This window comes from Rhinolophus sinicus, linkage group LG07, assembly GCF_036562045.2.
Source record: "Rhinolophus sinicus isolate RSC01 linkage group LG07, ASM3656204v1, whole genome shotgun sequence".
In the NCBI taxonomy this organism is placed as follows: Eukaryota; Metazoa; Chordata; class Mammalia; order Chiroptera; family Rhinolophidae; genus Rhinolophus; species Rhinolophus sinicus.
The window spans coordinates 78,927,644-78,946,605 of record NC_133757.1 but is presented as its reverse complement, the minus strand read 5'-3'; the positions used below and the strand labels follow the sequence as shown (position 1 = coordinate 78,946,605).

General features: G+C 50.3%; 1 protein-coding gene across 5 annotated transcripts; it reads right to left on the bottom strand.

The window, feature by feature from the left end:
- Positions 1–645: 645 nt before the first annotated feature.
- On the bottom strand, positions 646–18,471 carry IL12RB1 (interleukin 12 receptor subunit beta 1). 5 transcript variants are annotated; one of them, XM_019737077.2, is made up of 17 exons: positions 18,334–18,471; positions 17,683–17,862; positions 16,829–16,891; positions 15,821–15,947; positions 15,173–15,342; positions 13,785–13,927; positions 11,634–11,682; positions 11,083–11,211; positions 10,274–10,356; positions 8,767–9,004; positions 5,664–5,831; positions 4,829–4,966; positions 4,341–4,496; positions 3,860–3,997; positions 2,844–2,949; positions 2,442–2,523; positions 646–1,730 (listed from the first exon to the last, which is right to left on the bottom strand). In XM_019737077.2, the coding sequence occupies exons 1-17, from the start codon at positions 18,383–18,385 to the stop codon at positions 1,371–1,373; spliced, it is 2,382 nt and encodes a 793-aa protein (XP_019592636.2). In that variant the 5' UTR covers positions 18,386–18,471; the 3' UTR covers positions 646–1,370. The 5 variants fall into 5 exon arrangements, with proteins under 5 accessions (XP_019592636.2, XP_019592640.2, XP_019592638.2 ...); XM_019737081.2 differs by lacking the exon at positions 18,334–18,471 and adding an exon at positions 17,107–17,239 and having other exon boundaries at positions 17,683–17,815; XM_074337895.1 differs by having other exon boundaries at positions 1,595–1,730; positions 2,844–2,941.
- Between the last annotated feature and the right edge of the window lie 491 nt (positions 18,472–18,962).

Genomic DNA, 18,962 nt, shown 5'->3' with positions numbered 1-18,962 from the left:
GGTCACTCTGGTCTTTTTCATGAGGCTCCTAACCTAGCATCCTCTCCTGTCTGTCCACTTTGCCCTGCCGCTGTCCGGGCCACCTTCTCAGGCTGGAGCCCAGCTCTAAGGTGCTTCCCACCCCGTTTTTAAAAACCTGCCTGTTTTGCAAACTCCGTGGGAGGTGGGCTGGGGCGGAGAGGGCTTGGCCTGGGAGACACGCGGCGCTGCTACCACCTGGTGGCCATGGGGGGAATCCGCGACAACTCATTTAAGGATTGGGGGGGAAAGGCGGGGAAGAGGCAGGAAGCAGCGGATTCAGGGTGTGTATAGGGGTGGGAGACATGGGTCCTGTGCCAGGATTTGGGTGTGAGAAGGAGGGAAGAACCCCAGGTCCTGGCCTGAGCCCATGGAGGACAGCCGACCGACTCCTGGGAGGGGCGGAGGGCGTGGCAGACACAGCCTCACTCTCCCTGGGGTCCCGTCCCTCCCGCTGCCCAGTCCTGACTTTGCAGAGGGATCATCCATCTGTGTCTCGCTCAGAATGGATGTTCTTGGAGGAGCCCAGAAAGGGAGATTGATAAATGCATGTGGAGTGAATGAATGAATGAATTCTCAAGCTCCTATTTGGGGATTTTCAGCAGGAATTCAGGCTTCAACCAGGGGAAAGACACCAAAGAGAAGGCTCATTTATTAAGGCTTAGACCCCCTAACAGCTCTATGAGGAGTCAACATTATCATCACCCCCATCTTACAGGGGAGGAGACTGAGGCTGGGAAGGGGCTATCGTGTCCCCAGGAATGTTAGAGCCCTAGATCCTCTGAACCTGGAAACCTGCAGGGTAGGGGAGAGCTCCCAGACTCCCCATCTAGTGCTGCTGGGATAGAATGCCCAGCTCAGGGTCCTGGGATCAGCTTAGCCTCATTTGGGCCATGCTTCAGTCTATTCCACCCCAACAGGCCAATGATGGTGTTTGTCCCTGCCCAACCTGTCAGGCCCAGCCTGGTGCAGCAGCTTGTTTCATGGCAGTTTCCAAGGTTTCCCTCACAGGACATGTTGCAACAGGTACTGGACAAAGTATGTGTGTGGGGGTGGGGGTGGGGGGGGAGGTGCAATGATGGCAGAGCCTGGGAGGCAGAAATGGGGGTCTGGGTCACTTGGCCGGAGTTTAACTCCCTCCTGTGCTGTGTGGCTTCAGGCGAGCCACTCACCCTCTCTGCACCTTGGTGGTGGTCACATCTATAAAATAGGATATCCATGTACCTCAGACTTCATGTGAGTGTCTGCGTGGAACAGGCTAGGTACGCAATACTCATGTAATCACCAGCCGCCATCATTGCGATCAGCAGTCTTCCTGTTCCCAAGATGAGGTGGATGTTCCCTTCTCTCCCTCAGGCCTCCAGGCCCACATGCTGAGGGCCACTGGGCCTGGGGCTCTGCATTAGGCCTTTTAGGAGCAGTGGCAGTCCAGCTGCCTGGGCAAGGCTGCCCTCCAGACTGTCCTGCTCCCTAGGCCCCAGAGCCCCTGCCTCAGGGTATCCGTATCCTTGCACCTGTCTGCTGTCCTCCAAGGGCAGCTCTGTGTCTAGGGCTGGCTCAGGGACACCCGGAGGCAGCTCCATCTTGTCCTTGAGAGGCCCGGATGTGTCCAAGTCAGGTCCCTCGCCTTTGTCCCAGGGCATGGTCACCACCAGGGCTTCTTCCTCTTCCTCCTCCTCCAGGAAGTCTGCTGGGCTGGTCCACTGCCAAGCCTGCAGAGGGAGGATGGGGCCGAGGCTGTGGACGGGGCCCTATTTCCCATCCATATAAGGATGGGATGGACCAGGTCCCCACTGGCTAAATTCTCTAAAATCTCGAGACCAATTTGAGGATCCATTGGAAGGACCCCCTCCCGCATTTCTCTTTGGGAAATTGCCCCTGCTTGTCTCTAAGTTGATGTGATCAGGGCTATGACCCTAGCCCAGCCAGTCAGATCACTCCATGCCCCTGGTTTCTGCCACAGGCTCAGGGATGGGCATGTGATCCATGTTGGGCCAATCAGTGATGACCCTGAGAGTTTTGCTCCAGTCATGGAGAAAATAGACATTCTCTTCCAAGGGGGAAGGCTGAGTATGACTGGGAGAGATGCCCGTAGAAAGGACAGCAACACAGAGAGATGGATTCCTAGTTCCTGCATCCAACCATGCCTAAAGCTCACCACCCTGGGATTTTTTTCCATCAGATTCCCAATGGGTTGAAGCCACTCTGAGTTCTGTTTCTGCTGCTAGGAAATGGCCCACAGGAGGTTCCTCTTTGGGCCTCTGCTTTCCTGTATGTAAAATAGGACAGGTTTTTGGAGTCCCTACCTTAGTGGGTTGGGGGAGAATAAAACAAGCTAATACATGACCATTACTCAGCAGAGCCTTGGCCCAGAGTATGGACCCAATACACAGGACTTGGGATTAGGAAAAAAAACGTCTTACCTGCTTCCCCTGGCTTCCAGGAAACTCAACAGCAGTGCTGGCACGGGGTGTGGGCAGGGGTGGGCACAGGTGCCGAAAGGCCCTGGGGAGGGAGGCAAGCCGGTCAGAGGAGCAGTGCTTCTGTCTGTTTTTTACTATTTCATTGTTCAGACTTATATTTTTCATCTTCATTAGATTACAAAGGGAGTGAGGATATGGATTGGGGGAGGGGAGTGCAGGAATCCAACAGACTGGGGGTCACATCTCAGCTCTGCCCCCACTGCTGGATGCCCTGACCATCAGGGCCTCAGTTTCCTCATCTGTAAAATGGGCACAAATCCCTACTTGGTGTGAGCAGTTATTACTATTACTATTATTATCGCTATTGTCAGGGGATCGTGTCAAGGAGAGGGTGCAAGTTACCTGTTCAGGCTGAGGTACACAAGGGCGCCCAGGAGGAGGATGCTCAGGAAGCTCCCCAGAGATATGAGGACAATGGACAAAATGGACAACTGGAAAACCTGGATTTCTTGGGGGCAGGAGAGCTTGGGTTAGGGAAAGGATACCTCCTGCCTCTAGTCAGGGAGGGAGCTGGGTAGGCCAGACCCTCCATCAACTTGCTGCTAAACCTAGCACACCATGGGCCCCACAATGCCTCAGTTTCCTTGTCTGTGAAGTGGGAGACCAGGGGATCCACCTGCCCTGTGACTGCAGGATAAAGGCCTGGAACACAGGAAGTGCTCAGAACTCTGTAGCTCCCCTGGACACAGGGTTGCCCACCCCACACCAAACCGGACTTATTGGTTCATTCTCTTAGGAACAGAATTCATTGCAAGGGCAACAGGCAGGGACCATGGCAGGAACAGGGATCATTTCATCTCTAAATCTCTCACAGCCACACACCCTGACAATGGAACCCACCTCCTTATCTTTGTGTTGAGGATGACGGACACTCATTCATTCATATGCATTCATTCACTTATTCAAAAAACAGTCTCCCTGCTCCCTCCTCTTCTCCAGGAGCCCCCAGTTGGGGGAGGCAGAGCCAGACACAGACACCTCCATGCACTCCCAAGGTGTCAGGTGTGGAGGAGGGGCAGTCACAGTTGTGGGGAACCCAGAAGGAAGCACAGAATGCTTCCTGGAGGAGGGAGCTTTTCGGCTCTGTTTTGAAGGATGAATAAGAGTTTGACAACAAGGAGAACAAACATTCCAGGAGGAGGGGCCCTCATGATCAAGGCCACAGGAGTATGAGAGAAGGTTCAAGGGGGAAACTATAGGAGACAAGGCTGGTGGAGGCAGTAGGAGCAGATCAGGCTGGGACTTTCTCCAGAGGGCAACACATGGAGGGTGGGACTGCTCGCAGATGCAGATGCGGATGGGATGAGGCAGTGCATGCTGCATACATACTCACGCCCTGCCCCTGTCCCACGCCTCACCCATATGGAAGTGTCGGGGCTGGCTCCAGGCGCCCTTCATTGTTGCCGTGTCTGCTCGCACCTGCACGCTGTAGTTTGCACCAGCCCCTAAGCAACCTCGAAGGATGACCTGGGTCTCTGTGGCATTCACGGACAGCTCTGCAGGGAGGAGGCAGCCATGGGTCCCTGGATCCCCTTCACTCCTAGGAAGCCAGTCTCAGGTGGTGGGTTGTCCCGAGTCCCTCCCAGCTGGGATGTCACACCATGGGAATCAAGTTGCTGATACACCTGAGGGATTGCCATCTATGCGCCTGGCATATCAGGAGCACTTGGCCAATGCCCACGGGGAATTCTCTGGGTGTCTAAAAGGGGCAGTCAAGACCCTTGAGTCCAACTCTCTTGTGTTATTTGGGGAAAACCAGGCCCAGAGAGGGGCAGTGAGGTGCCCAGGGTCACACAGCAAGGTGGAACTCAAGCCTAGACTCCTTCCTCCCCCACATACCAGACACCTGGTTGCTGTCTTTATTTTGGCAGCGAATGACATACTCCGTCAGGACGCCAGGGCAGGTGCTCAGCGGGGACGGCTTCCAGTCCACAGAGACAAAGTCCAGGCCACCTTTACTCACCAACACGTCCTGAGGGATCCCGGCCACAGAGGCTGCAGCCAGTACCATTGCCACAGTCAGCTCTAAAAGCACTGGTTGAACACTTCCAGCCCAGCACTGTCCAGGTAACCTTGGCCACAGAATCCCAGCTCCACCACTCAGGCCCTTTCACTTCCCCTCTTTGAACCTCAGTTTTCTTATCTGTGAAATGGGGCAATGCCTCTCAGGGTATCGTACGAGTCAACTGAGCTGACTCTACGTGTCCAGCTTCTGGCCAAGACCCGACACACAGTAGGTTCCTCTAAATGCTTATTCCATCCTCCTGACCCCCAAGACCACCGCTGAGTCCCCTGAGGATATCCACCTGCAGGCTTGGGTCACTCACCATTGCCCCCAAAGTGGTAAGCAGACAAGAGGGTGTACCATGAGTTGGGCTTCTCTGGGCGTGAAGAGGCGAAGATGATGATGTGGTAACATGTCGTCTGCTGCATTGCCCCAGAAGCTTGGCTCCAGTGGTGGGTTACTGGAAGAATTAGCAAGGGCCAGGCCAGTTAATAGTTTGTGTTCCCACCTCTGCACCATTGCACTGGCTGTGCCATCTGCCAGGAACTCCCAGAGCACTCCTACTCATGCTTCAAAATCCTTGCAACAATGTCCCCTCCTCTATGATCCCTTCCCTATGCCATCCCCAACCCATCCCTACCCTCTCCAACCCAGCCCGTATTCCACGGGGCAGGGGTATCTGTATCCAGCTCTCTCTCCCCAAGCTGGGAGCTCTGTGAGCGACAGGTTGAAGCTGGGGTTTCCCGCAGCCCCGGCCAGACCCACGGCAAGAAGTGGGAGAATGAGAGCCTGCCTGGGCCATATGGCACTTCCTCTTTTCCTCCAGAGACCTCGTTAATTTGCCACCAGTATCTTGCTAGCTGCCACCTTCCCTGGCGAGGGTGAATGTTTAAGAAACACCCTGGAATGTGAGACTCATTACCCGCCTGGGAATCACCTGCCCAGGGCCTGACACCACAAGTTCCCAGCGGGAGGCTTCAGCTTGCATGGGGGTGGAGGGTCTGAGTCTTGGGCTGTCACCACCTCTTTGTGATTCAAGCAAGTGGCAAGACCTCTCTGGGCCTCAGACACCATGTACAGTCCCTGTAGGTCTGAGCTGACCCAGAACTCTAACAGAGGACGTAGAGTCAGATGGAGGGCAAGTGCCATCATGGTACCCATTCCAGTAGGGTCCTGGTCTTTGGGCGTAGTCAGGGTGCAGTTGGCAGTACTCCCGTCCTGGCCCTGCGGCTGCCACTCAATACAGTACGTCAGACCCGAGGCCTGGGCTGGCCAACGCATAGTGGTCCCACTGGTCCTGACACTGATATTCAGAGCTCTTGGTTCTGGAAGGAGACAGGGAAGCACATCAGGACAGCTGCCTCAGTCTACCCACCGCAAGGCTCTCGTAGCCCCTCTCCACCTCCTCACCCAGCTCTACCCCGTAGGGCCTGGATTGTTTCCCCACACTGAGGGCTGCAGAGTGGGGGACTGGGCACAGAGGGGACCAATGGGTGGTTTGAATGAGTTTACTCCTCCCCCAAACTGACCACAGCTTCCCTGCCAGTACAACCCCAACAATGCTCCCTGGACGGACACAATCCCTTGCTCCAGCGATGCCTGGCCACTCCCGCCCGCCTCACCCCTCAGTGGGCGGCGCCTGACTAGAGCTTAGACTCCGAGGATGCCCCCACTCAGTCCCCGGGGTGCATCTCTCCCATTCCCTAGAACAAGGGCATCTGCAGCCACCTCAGAGAGGTAGGTGCTGCTTCCAATTCTGGAGACAATAACTACCATTTACTGAACACCAACCGTACGCACCAGGCCAGTGCCGAGCACTTTACAGACACCATTTGGCTAGGCAGTGGGACTATGGTCACCCCAATAATACAGAAACTGAGGCTCAGAGAGAGAAAGACACTACCCAATGTCATACAGTGAGGCCATGGCCCAAACCAAGCCAGAGGCTGGCAGACTCACTGCTGTGCCACCTTGGCAAGTGGCTTCACCTGTCTGAGCCTCGGTTTTCTCAGCTCTGAAATGGGCATCATCATAGCAGCCCTGCCCTTGCAGGATTGTTGGGTGCCCAGCAGGGCTGGGACCAGGTGAGATGAGCGAGGCACTCATCTCAGGCACCAAATTCAAGGAGGCAAGGAGGAGAACTCAATCATCAAGAGAAACAATGCCTTAATGCAATTTTAAAAAAATCAAATTAATGCAAAAATATGTGATGAGCATTATTCATAATTGCAAAAATGTAGATCAGTGGATAAACAAATAAACAAAATGTGGCCCATCCTCACAATGGAATATTACTCAGTCGTAAAAAGTACTGAGGCACTGACACGCACTACAATATAGATGAACCTCGAAAATATGATGCTGAGTGAGAGAAGCCAGATTCAAAAGGCCACATAGTGTGTGATCCCATTGATATGAAATGTCCAGAATAGGCAAATCCATAGAGACGGAAAGTAGATTAGTGGTTGCCAGGGGCCGGGGAGAGGGGGAGTGGGAAGTGACTGCTAATGGGAATGAAGTTTCATTTGGGGGTGATAGAAATGTTCTGGAATTAGAGATGGTGGTTGAACATTGTGAATTCACTAAATGCCATTGGATTGCACATATTAAAATGGTAAATTTTGCTATGTGAATTTCACCTTGAAAAAAATATATGTGTGTACACAGAGTCAAAAATGTGTACACATTTTAAGAAAGGAAAAAACTACTAAAATTGTGATACTCAATATGTACCAATAATAAAGATAAATACAAGTCACGTGTGACTTCTGCAATTACAAGAGGTGCTCAGCGTGGTTACCATCAGCATCCAGACACTTCTGATTGTGGCAAACTACTGCTTGAGCAATGTTGACCAAAGTGTCCATCTGTATACATTTTTTTTGGCACCCCCGGTACATACAAGGTGTGCTCAAACAATATGGTGAATGTTTAAATTAAAAAAACAATTATTAAAAAACAAACAAACAAAAAAACACACAATTATTACAGTAAAAGACACATTGCCATTAATGCCCTCTCAAAATATTCCCCCTTGCTTGGAACACACTTATCCCACCGTTCTTGCCACTTTCTGAAGCAGTTCTGGAAATCCTCTTTCGTGAGTGTCTTCAGTTGCACTGTTGTGGCTGCCTCAATATCCTGAATCGATTCAAAACGTTCACCTTTTCATGGTCATTTTGACTTTGGGGAAGAGCAAGAAGTCATATGGTGCCAGATCCGGTGAATAACGTGGATGAGGACACACTGTAATGTTTTTATTTGACAGAAATCGCCATACCAGAAGCGTTGTGATCAAAACATATGGTGAATGCTGCTGCCGAGTGCCAGCCAATGGAAAGGCAGGGATCTTCAATACGGGAAGCGGCGCATCAAACCTTAGCAACAGTGTGTGACAAGTTTCAACTTGTTTGGTGCTGTCGGTTGAGTTTGAGCTACGGTTGAGAGAAGTTGTATTTTAAAGTGTGCCGTAAATCATCCTCCATCATGACAACGTTCTGTATCACATATTGCTTCTGGTACATGGCAATTTCTGTTAAATGAAAACATTGCAGTGTGTCCTCATCCACCTTATTCACTGGGTCTGGTACCATACAACTTCTGGCTCTTCCCCAAAGTCAAAATGATTCAGGACATCAAGGCAGCCAAGACAGAGCAACTAAAGACATGAAAGAGGACTTCCAGAACTGCTTCAGAAAGTGGCAAGAATGATGGGATAAGTGTGTTCAAAGCGAGGGACAGTATTTTGAAGGGGATTAATGGCAATGTGTCATTTAATGTAATAAATATTTTTAATTTAAACATTCACCGTAGTTTTGATCACACCTTGTACATATATACATAATTATAAATCTTTTATATTTTATATGTAAATATATGTATATATTTAATATATGTGTATATATATATATATATATATATATATAGAACAAAATATCAAGATTTTAAATGAAGATAGGATCAACTCTGTACTTGCGTGATCCTGCCTCACTCGCCACATCCTTTTCCTAGCCCATGTCCCAATAAAACTTTATTTATAAAACAGGCAGTTGGCCTTGGCTGTAGTTTGCAGTGAGGATTTTTCAAAATATTGCATTAAAATGTTATGTATCCTGATTACTGACTTTTGATACACCCCTAAATTAGACAGCCCCTTAAATTTTTGTGCCTCGCCCACTTCCCCCTAGTCTAGCTGAGGCTCAGAGTAGGTGCTCGCCTCTGAGGGGACCTCCCGTAGCCCTCCCCAACTGAAGGAGGCACCTGTGTATGTGTCGGCAGGAATATGCAATGACTGGTTGGGGCCTGGGCCGAAGCGATTACAGGAGAAGACAGCTAGGTCGTAGGCAGCACCCGAGAGGTGAAGCGTTTTTCTGAAGCGCATGGTCTTTGTGGCCTGGGCCTTACAGGGGCAGGACAGCATGTGCAGGTGGAGGTGGTAGGTCACCTCTGCGCCAGACTTGGGCCCACGGCAGCCTTCTGGAAGCTGGAGCTGAGGCCGCTGTCATGAATGGGAGAGATGGTTTATGGGGACCTGAACATGCTCATTGTCCCCACGGGCTGACATCAGGGCACAGCCCATGAACTCAGACTCATCCACAGGCCACAGCCAATGACAGGCACCAAAGATTTTAAAAATAATAAACCCCAGTGCTGGCAAGTGCATGCTCCAGTGCATGTTGGGGTTTTTTAGGGCTGGGCAAGGGGATGGCGTAATTTTACCACAATGTAAACAAAAATCTGAAAACAACTCTTGGAGTTATTTCCCAGCAGATAGGCACTTGGGCAGGAGGAGGCCCCGCTGGCAGGGCTAGGGACAAATGCTGACAGTCACCACACCCCTCCCTCCACCTGGGCCACATCTCCACTCCGGAGCTGCCCAGGCTCCAGTTTCCTGTGTCATTCGGGAAAATATCTTCATGACACAGTCACTTTCACCTGTCAACTCCTTGTGCAGCTTGAAAAGAATAAAACCCACCAAACGAATTGGAAAAAGGAAGATTGAGAAATGTTTTCTTTTTAGATTATGGATTCACCCCAACTTACAAAGTGAAACTTTCTCACAGACACCTGTCACTAATTTTCACTGATTTCTCCTGCTGCCTTATTTTGAACACTTGTCACCTTGTTTCTATCGCTTGTTGCCTTAGTTCTACTGAGAGCCAGGAAAAAAGTTTTCCATCTTTGGATCCAGTGACTTCAATTTTTTTCTAATAAAAGGAATTCAAATGAGAGGAAACTTTGGAAGTGAAGGAGCTTCCCTGTAGACGTATTGTGATGGCCCACTGGGGACCTAGCTGGGTCAGTTATGGTGAAGCCAGTGGGTGAACTACGTCATGGTTTTACCCCTGACTCAGGCAACAAATTTTCCTTCTGTGCCTCAGTTTCCTTCTCTGTAAAATGGGTTTAATTAGACTGTACTAATGGGTTGTTTTGGGGACTTCAAAGAAATCATCTCCCATCCAGACCAACACAAATGACCCCTTCCTAGCCTTCCAGCATTCACCAGAGCCCTCCGCCCCACAGTCTGTTCCCCTGATGGTAGCCAGCGGGAGCCTGTGAACACCCGAGTCCAGCCATATCCCTCTTTTGTACACACACCCTCCATGGTTCCCCACCACCTGTAGAGTTAAACCCACAGTCCTTCCTGTCCCTGCACCTCCACGTCTTGTCTCCCTCCATCTCCCGCTTGCACTCCCCAGCTCCAGCCTCTGGCCTCTTTCCCCCCATTCCCAGGCCACGGCACAGCCTTGCCAGATAGGCCCATTACCTGCACCTGCAGGGTCACTCGCCTTGTCCCATTTGAGGCAAGCGGCTCCACCAAGAACCTCACCTCGGGCTGTGGGGGGGTTCCTGCCATGAGACAGCAAGACAGTGACATTAGAGGGGATGGAGGTGCCCTTCCTCACAACCTCCTTCACACCTTGGGTGGGGCCTGGGGACCATTTCTTCCCTCCCATGAGACACAGGATTCCATGGGTTCTTAAATACTTTTCCAAACCTGAAAACATAGATACGTTCCACAACATGAATATACTTAATGCGATGGAACTGCACACTGAAGAATGGGTCACATGGTGCATTTTATGTTATGCGTTTTTGACCACAATGTAAAGAAAAATCTGAAAACAATTCTTGGAGTTATTTCCCAGCAGATAGGCACTTGGGCAGGAGGAGACCCCCGCTGGCAGGGCTAGGGACAAATGCTGACAGTCACCACACCCCTCCCTCCACCTGGGCCACATCTCCACTCCGGAGCTGCCCAGGCTCCAGTTTCCTGTGTCATTTGGGAAAATATCTTCATGACACAGTCACTTTCACCTGTCAACTCCTTGTGCAGCTTTAAAAGAATAAAACCCACCAAATGAATTGGAAAAAGGACGATTGAGAAATGTTTTCTTTTTAGATTATGGATTCACCCCAATTTACAAAGTGAAACTTCCTCACGGCCACCTGTCACTTATTTTCACTAATTTCTCCTGCTGCCTTATTTTGAACACCTGTCACCCTGTTTCTAACGCTTGTTCCCTTCATTCTAATACCCTCTGTCCCCATTCCCGTGGCTCTGGGCGCTCTCACCAGGGGGGACACACACAGGGCGGCTCCAGCTGCTCCAGGGACTTGCTGAGGCCCCTGGCCTGGGCCGCTGCCGTCGCCGTAGCTGGAATTCCTGGGCTGTGTCTATCTCCAAGGGGCAGAGGCATGACTCTGGGGGGGGGGAAACAGGACAAACATCAGGCCAAGGGGCTGTCCTATACTTGGGGGTGCATAGGTCACTTAGCTGTTGTGCATTTATTGAGTGCTAACTGTATGCATGCGCGTACTAAGAGCCAACTGTGTGTGGGCCCTGAGGACATGGCAAGAATAGGCCAGGGCATGTCCTCTTGGGGCCTCAAGGATCACTCTCTTCTTCCCCTTTCCCAGGTTTGAGTCACAACAAGGCCATCTTTTGGGATGTGACTTTAGCCTACGGCCTCTCACCCCCAAGCCTTGATTTCCTCACCTGTGAAGTGGGACTAATCCATTACTGAACGACAAGGTGGGACAATGGCTACACAAAGAATTTAGCACTGGCCTGGCACACAGTAGGTGCTCAGTTAATGCAAACTTGCCGCAGCTGTTGCTCTTACCACCGTTGTTCTCACCGAAGTCAGCATCATCCTGACGTTGGCAGTTGCCCTAGGATGAGACCATATTTATATATTGTTTTCCATTTTGGTGTTGAAAAAATCTCGGCTCTTTTGAAATGTTAAGCAATTATTTTACTAAGTGTAACATGGAATCCTGGCCTGGATCCAAGAGCAAAAGGAGGACCTTCTTGGGAAGGCGGGGGGCATCCAATAACCTCTGGAGTTTCGTTCATAGTGATGTATCCTGTTCATCTCAGTTGGGGATATAAGATGTTATTAATACTAAGAGGGAAGCTGGGGGGAAGGTGCTATGGGAGCTCTTTCTATTTCTTTGTAACTCTTCTGAAAATCTAAGGTTATTCCAAAATGAAACATTTATTTAAAAGAATTATTTTCGTAGGCAACATTTATTTTATAATTTCCTAAAAACTGATTTTAGGAGGAAAAACCTGTTTGTAATGTTAGGGATCAAGAGAGCCCAGACCCAACCTGCCCCACGCTCCCCATGTGACCCTAAGAGGTCCTGAGACTCAGTTTCCTCATCTACAAAGGGGGCTGAGAGAGTCTGTGCTTAAGGGACGGGAAATAAAACATACAGAGAGGTCCCATGTGATGGGCCACTGATTACTCTGAACCCATTCACCTGATGGGAAACTGAGACTCAGGGAGGGACCCAACATTTGGAGCAATGGAGGGGCTAAAGCTAAGGCAACTCCCTGCCCTTGTGATGCTGCCAGTCCGAGGGAGGAGGAGATTGGCCGCAATTCAGAGGCTGCGGGTCTCTCCCTCAAACCGGGGACTCCTTAGGGGCTGGGGCAAGGCTGAGGTTTCTTGCAGGTGTAGGCTTATCTGTTTGGGTGGTGGGGGAACAGAGCAGGGAAAAGACAGTAGCTGAAGAATGAATAAAGGTCCAAAGGAGACATACAGATGGCCAGCAGGTACATGAGAAGATGCTCAATATCACCAATCATTAGGGAAACGCAAATCAAAACCACAGTGAGGTACCACCTCACATCTGTTTGAATGGGTATCATCAAAGAGGCAAGCGATGATAAATGCAGGTGAGGATGTGGAGAAAAGGGAATGCTCGCACACTCTTGGTGGGATTGTAAATTTATGCAGCCACTATGGAAAACAGCATGGAGGTTCCTCAGAAAATTAAAAATAGAACTACCTTATGACCCAGTGACTCCACTCCTGGGAATTTATCTGAAGGAAGCAAAAACACTAACTCGAAAAGACATATGTACCTCTATGTTCATTGCAACATTATTTACAATAACTAAGACATGGACACAACCAAGGTGTCCATAGATGGATGAATGGATAAAGAACATGTGATATATGTACATACAATGAAATATTATTCAGCCATAAAAAGAAGGAAATCTTGCTATTTGGAACATCACGGATGAACCTGGAGGGCATTATGCTGAGGTAAGTCAAACTGACAAAGACAAATACAATATGATCTCACTTATATGTGGAATCTAAAAAAACAAAACAAACAAACAAAAATTCATAGATACAGAGAACAGATTCATTGTTGCCAGAGGCAGGGAGTTGGGGTTGGAGGATAGGCAAAATGGGTGAGGGTGGTTAAAAGATACAAACTTCCAGTTATAAATAAATAAGTCATGGGGATGTAACGCACATGGTCACTATAGTTAATAATATTGTGTTGCTATTGAAAGTTGCTACGAGAGTAGACCTTAAAGTTTTCATCACAAGAAAAAAAATCTGTAACTATGTCTGGTGTTGGAAGTTAACTAGACTTATTGTGGTGGTCATTTTGCAATATGTACAAAGATTGAATCATCATATCATACACCTGGAACTAATGTTATATGTCAATTACATCTGAATTTAAAAAAAAAGAAGGGAGGGAGGAAGGAATGGGTGAAAGGGCAGCTTCCTGGAATAGGTGGCCCTTGAGCTGGATCCTGAGGATGGGTTGTATTCACATGTGTTCAGATGGAGAAGGGGCAAGCAGGTAGAGAGAACTTCATGTGCAAAGGCAAGGAGGCTGGAAATGGGTACGACGGCCATTCCAGGAGGGTGCCAGAGGACACATGAGTCAAGTGAGGGCCCCTAGGGCTGGCTTTGGAGGGAGAGGTCTGTGCCCACTCCGGACCTGGGGAATAAACTCACCAATTTCCACGGGCTGCCGGGTGTCCGGTGCCGGAACTGCAACTCGGCGCCATCCTGGCGGGCTGGGGTCTCCCACTCCATGAGCAGCTGCCCTGCTGACATTGACACCTTGATGTCTCCTGATGGAGGAGGATCGTATTTAACTGGAAACAAAGATGGGGGTTGGAAGGGGAAGCCGGCATGCGTGTGAGTTTTTGGTCCTGAAAATCCCATGAAATCTGCCCATACCCCTCCCAGCCAGGGTAGGCAACTGAGTCCCCCAAACATGAATCAGGGACACCCTTGCAGGTCCCACGTAAGCCTGGGATTCTATGGGTCAAAGAGTCAAAATTTAGACACAGGATCCTGTTAGTGAAGTGATCTTTAAAACATTAATACTCATCACTGGCAAGGTTGTGGTGACAGACACTTTTGTCAATTGCTGACAAGAGGGTAATTCATGGATTCTATTTTTCTAAAGGACTATTAGGGAAATCTTACTCATTTTTTAGCCTCACTTCAAGCAACCTGATCTAAGGAGAGACAGCTATCATTCTTTCTGCATCTTCGCATTCCATGCCTGATTCTACCTCAGGGCCTTTGCACTCGCTGTGAAACACACTTCCCCGCCTGGAACACACTTCCCCACCTTTCTTCCTGCTGTATTCATTTTGTCTTTCGGGACTCAGCTTGAGCTGGAGGCCTCCCTTGACCTCCTGGCAGTGTCTCATCATGTATAGTGATCACATCTCGTCTGTCAGCCCCACTTGAATTTGGGTTCCATGAAGGCAGAGGCAAGGCTGGGATTAGGGTGAGGTGTGTGCGGCAAGGTTGTACAAACACAGGGTCAGATCCTGTCTTTATTTAAAATGTTCATACGTTGCTCATCATGGATATTTTTGCATTAATTTTGAATTTTAAAAATATTGCCTTACAATGTTGTTTATATTGACAACTGAGGGATTTTTTGGCACCACCTTAAAATTTTGTACCCAAGGTGGTGCCTCTCTCACTTCACTCTGGTCCTACCCAGCCTTAGGCTGTGACCTCTGTTGACCTTGCCCCTGGCCCCTATGGCTCAGCATGGTACACAGGTAGTGGCTCAATGACTACACACTAAATGCATGTTGTTGACTCATAAAAACAGAGTTTAAAGACACAACAGGGTCCTGGCACCATCGCAGTGTCAGGGACAAACCAGAAGCAATCTGAGTGTCCAGCAGTAGGTGATAGGTAAGGAGACCATGAAAGACTGCCAAGTCACACAACAGTGTCTGATGTGTGAAAAGCTGGAATTTTCAAGCACTTTGCCCAGGGCTAAGAATCCCCCCAGGTCTAGGCTTGGGGACCAGAGACATCTCTGCAAGAGGAAGAGGCAGAGGGGAGGAGAAGGAAAATAGGGTGCTGACCGGAGTTGTAGAGATTCAGGGTAATCTCAGGCGACTTCTCTGTCCGGTTGGTGACCCAGGATTCCACCCAGAGCGTGACAGTGTGGAGCACAGATATACCATCCTGGTCGGAGAACTGCAGCTTGGTGGCTGAGCCTGCAGCGAAGTAGCAGCAGCGCCCAGACTTGAGGCTGAGGGAAGAAGTGGTACTGAATCTGAGGTCCTAGTGGACCCCATAATGTCTCAGCAGCCACAGCAGACAGTGTGCATCACATCCCTGTATCCTTCTTTGCCCCTTTGACTCCCCTTCCCAGCCTAGGGGTTTTTGGGGGATCAGCCTAGGACTGAGCAGCTTGGGAGACCCCAAGTCTTCCAACATGAGTGGCCACAGAGGGAAGGAAGAAATGAATGGATGGATGAATGGATGAATGAATAAGTGAGAGGGTGAGGACGAAGGAAGGACTAGAGGGACCCTGACGGCTGCCCAACCGGGATGTCCACCCATGTTGAACCTCCCACAACACAGACTTCCGCCCTCCCTGCTCACTTGAGAAACCGAGGCTCAGGAAGAGGTAAAGACCAGCCCTGGGCTGTAAAGTCAGGAGTATGGGGTCAGGAGCAACAGCGGCATGGTGGGTGAATGTTTGGGGTCTGAGAAGGGGTCCTCACCAGCACCTCAGGAAGTGGCTGACCCCGGCTGCAGGGCCATCATACTCCCAGGAGCATTCAAAACCGGCATCAAATATACGGTAGCAGCTGAGATCTCTGGGGCCCGAGGCTGAGTCTGGAGGAGATCCTGGAGGTTTGAGGACAGATCAGAATAGGGGAGGAGGCTCCGTGCTGACACATCCTTGGGATGAATCTTCGTGACACTGATGTCATCTGGTGTCACTGCAGCCTGAATGGCTCCCAGGACCCTGCTGTGCCCTTCCCACCTGTCTCTGGCCATCTCCCCTGCTCCCCCTGCTGCAGCCACACCAGTCTCCTCATGGGTCCTCAAACACATCAGACTTACTCTGGCCTCAGGGCCTTTGCTCTGCCCTTCCCCCAGATCTTGACATTCTAGTTTCTTCTTCAGTGTCACCTCCCCCACCAGCAGCCAACCGGAAGTAGCCCCCTCCCTCTCCATCCTCCACCCTGCTCTGTGCATATCATGACAGGCAGTGTATGCATTTATTTATCTGTTGTCTACCTCCCGCACGCAGCTGTCACCCTAGGAGGACAGTTGAGCTTACAGCTGATTCCTTCTTGGCTAGGACTACGTGTGCACATAGTAGGTGCTCAGTAAATAGTTCTTGAACAAAAGAATGGAAGATGTGCCTGCTCAGTGGCAGACCCTTAGTAGTGCATTACAAGCCTAAATGTTCCAGCAAGGTCTGCCTGGGGGAGGGGGAATTAAAAATTCAAAATATTTAACAGCTACTTAGCCCCATGTGTTGACTAATCTGAACAGATGCAGACACCATTCCTGTGACCCTCCTAGGGAGAAGGCCAGGCTCAGAGAGGGTGACCGCTCCAGGACATAAGAGCTTGGGTGGGCGCTCCCAAGACCCTAGGTGGGCCCAAATCTTTGTCTGGGCAGGAGGAAACTGAGGGAGGAACCGCTTGGGATTCATCAATCAGAGCCCAGCACAACTCCCCCCCACACACACACACACAGTGGGGAGCTGCCCCCACCTGAGTCTGCATCCGGATATGGTGGGTCCTGAAAACAGCACCTACTGGTACCACAGGCTTCAGCTGTAAAGATAATGAAGAGATAATGACAGTCCCACCTTTCACTGCATGGGGAATGGGGCTCAGCCTGGGGATTGGTAAAGTGACCATCTACCTGCCCACCCACTTTCCCATCTATGCACCCACCTACGCATCCATCCATCCACCCATCCATCCACCCATCCTTGCATGCATGAATCCACCCAGCCAACTATCCATCCATCTACCCACATACCCACCCATCAACCTCTGGGGCTGCTCCTCCACAGCAATCCAGGGTCTACTGAACCCTTCTCTGTCACTGGTCTCCAGCCCTGCCTGACACCCAAAGGCCCTGAAACCTTGTTAATCCCCAGTTTACAGAGAGGAAAACTGAGGCACAGAGAGGCAAAAGGTTACACAGCAGGAACAGCAGAGCTGGGGTGAGAGTCCGAACCCATCCATCCACAGGAAGCGGGGCCCCTTCCACCCAATTCTACAAGATGGAGGGAGAGTATATATATATAATACTATGTTAGATATATCTATCATATACATATGTGCTCATTATCCCTTCCTTAACGATTTCTCGTTGAACTCTGGGAGGTGGGAAAGGTTCAAAGATCCAGCCCATTCCACATGAGACAAAATCAAGACCAGAAGGGAGATGTCCAAATCTGACCCCAGAAGCCATGATCACTGATTATCCATTTGACAGAGAGAGAAAGACAAGCACAGAGACACAAAACCAACTCAGGAACCGGGTCTGGGGCCCTCCACACACATGCCCCCCAGCAAAAAAAAAAAAAGCCATAGTACCAGGATGGGGGACTCACCGCCCTGCTCAGGGAGCAGGAGAAGGAGGAGAGGGACCAGCCTGGCCACCAGCTGCCCCATTGGGTCCACGCAGAGGCCTGTGGCCCCAGACGAACTTCTGAGCTGCCAGTGAGGCCCCAAGTGCCCTGTCCATGCCCCAGAACACGTTGAAACTGAGCAAGAAAGAAGATCAAAGAGATCTAAAAAAAAAAAAAAAAAAGTTAGGTTTCATGGCCCCTCCTGGGCAAGTCAAAGTGAAAGAGAAACCCAGGAAGTCAGCTCGGTGGGAGTCATGGCCTCATCTCAGCCACAAATGCACCCATGGGACAAGTCAGACCAAGACCCCAGGTCTGAGGTTCTGCTCTGCTGGCCCCAGACCCAAGCTGGACACCAGGAACCAGCCTCTTGGGTGGCCTGGGGCTCTGTGCTCTTGGATGAGTCTCTAGCCCTCTGAGACTCAGGAACTCCTTGGATGTCTAAGATCCCTCTCCCAACAATTGTTATGAGGTGCTTGCTGTATGCTAAGCTGCACAAAATTCCCACCTCCCCATTTCCCAAACTCCAGCCTCAGGACACCCTGGGTCCTGGCTCCTAAAGAGTCTCCTGGCTTCCTTTAGACTCAAATTAGTCTGATCTCTGTTTCTCAGCCTCTGGGGGTCTCAATGTCTCACCTTCTCTCCCCACTATCAACAAAGGCCCAAAATGTCCATGGAGAAGATTCATGCTACAATGTGGATGAACCTCAAAACCATGATGCTGTGAGAGAAGCCAAATACAAAACACCACATGGTGAAATGTCCAGAACAGGCAAATCCATAGAGACAGAAAGCAGATTAGTGGTTGTTAGGGGCTGAGGGAGGAGGAATGGGGAGGGACTACTCATGAGGATGGGGGTGTCCTTTTGGGTGATGAAATGTTCTGAAACTAGACAGAAGTGCTGATTGCACAACATAGTGAATGTGCTAAATGCCACTGAATTGTACATTTTTAAATGGTTCATTTCATGTTATGCGAGTTTCACCTAAAAAAAAATGTTCCTGGGACTGAGAAGCAGGATGAAGGTCTCTGCTGGGAGAGAGCATCTGGGGAAACTGAGGCCCAGGTGGGTGGGAAGGAGGCCCCTCTTCTGAACAGCTGCAGGCTCCCAGTCTCGAAGGGGTAGCTGGGCCACTCAGGGTCAGGCGTTCAGCAGGCCATGAGGTCAGAGCCACAGGAACAAAGAGGTAGTGTTCCAAGCCTGGCACAGTGGGGACGGGGACACTGTGACCCCACACAGAGTGGCCTTCACCAGCAGCACAGC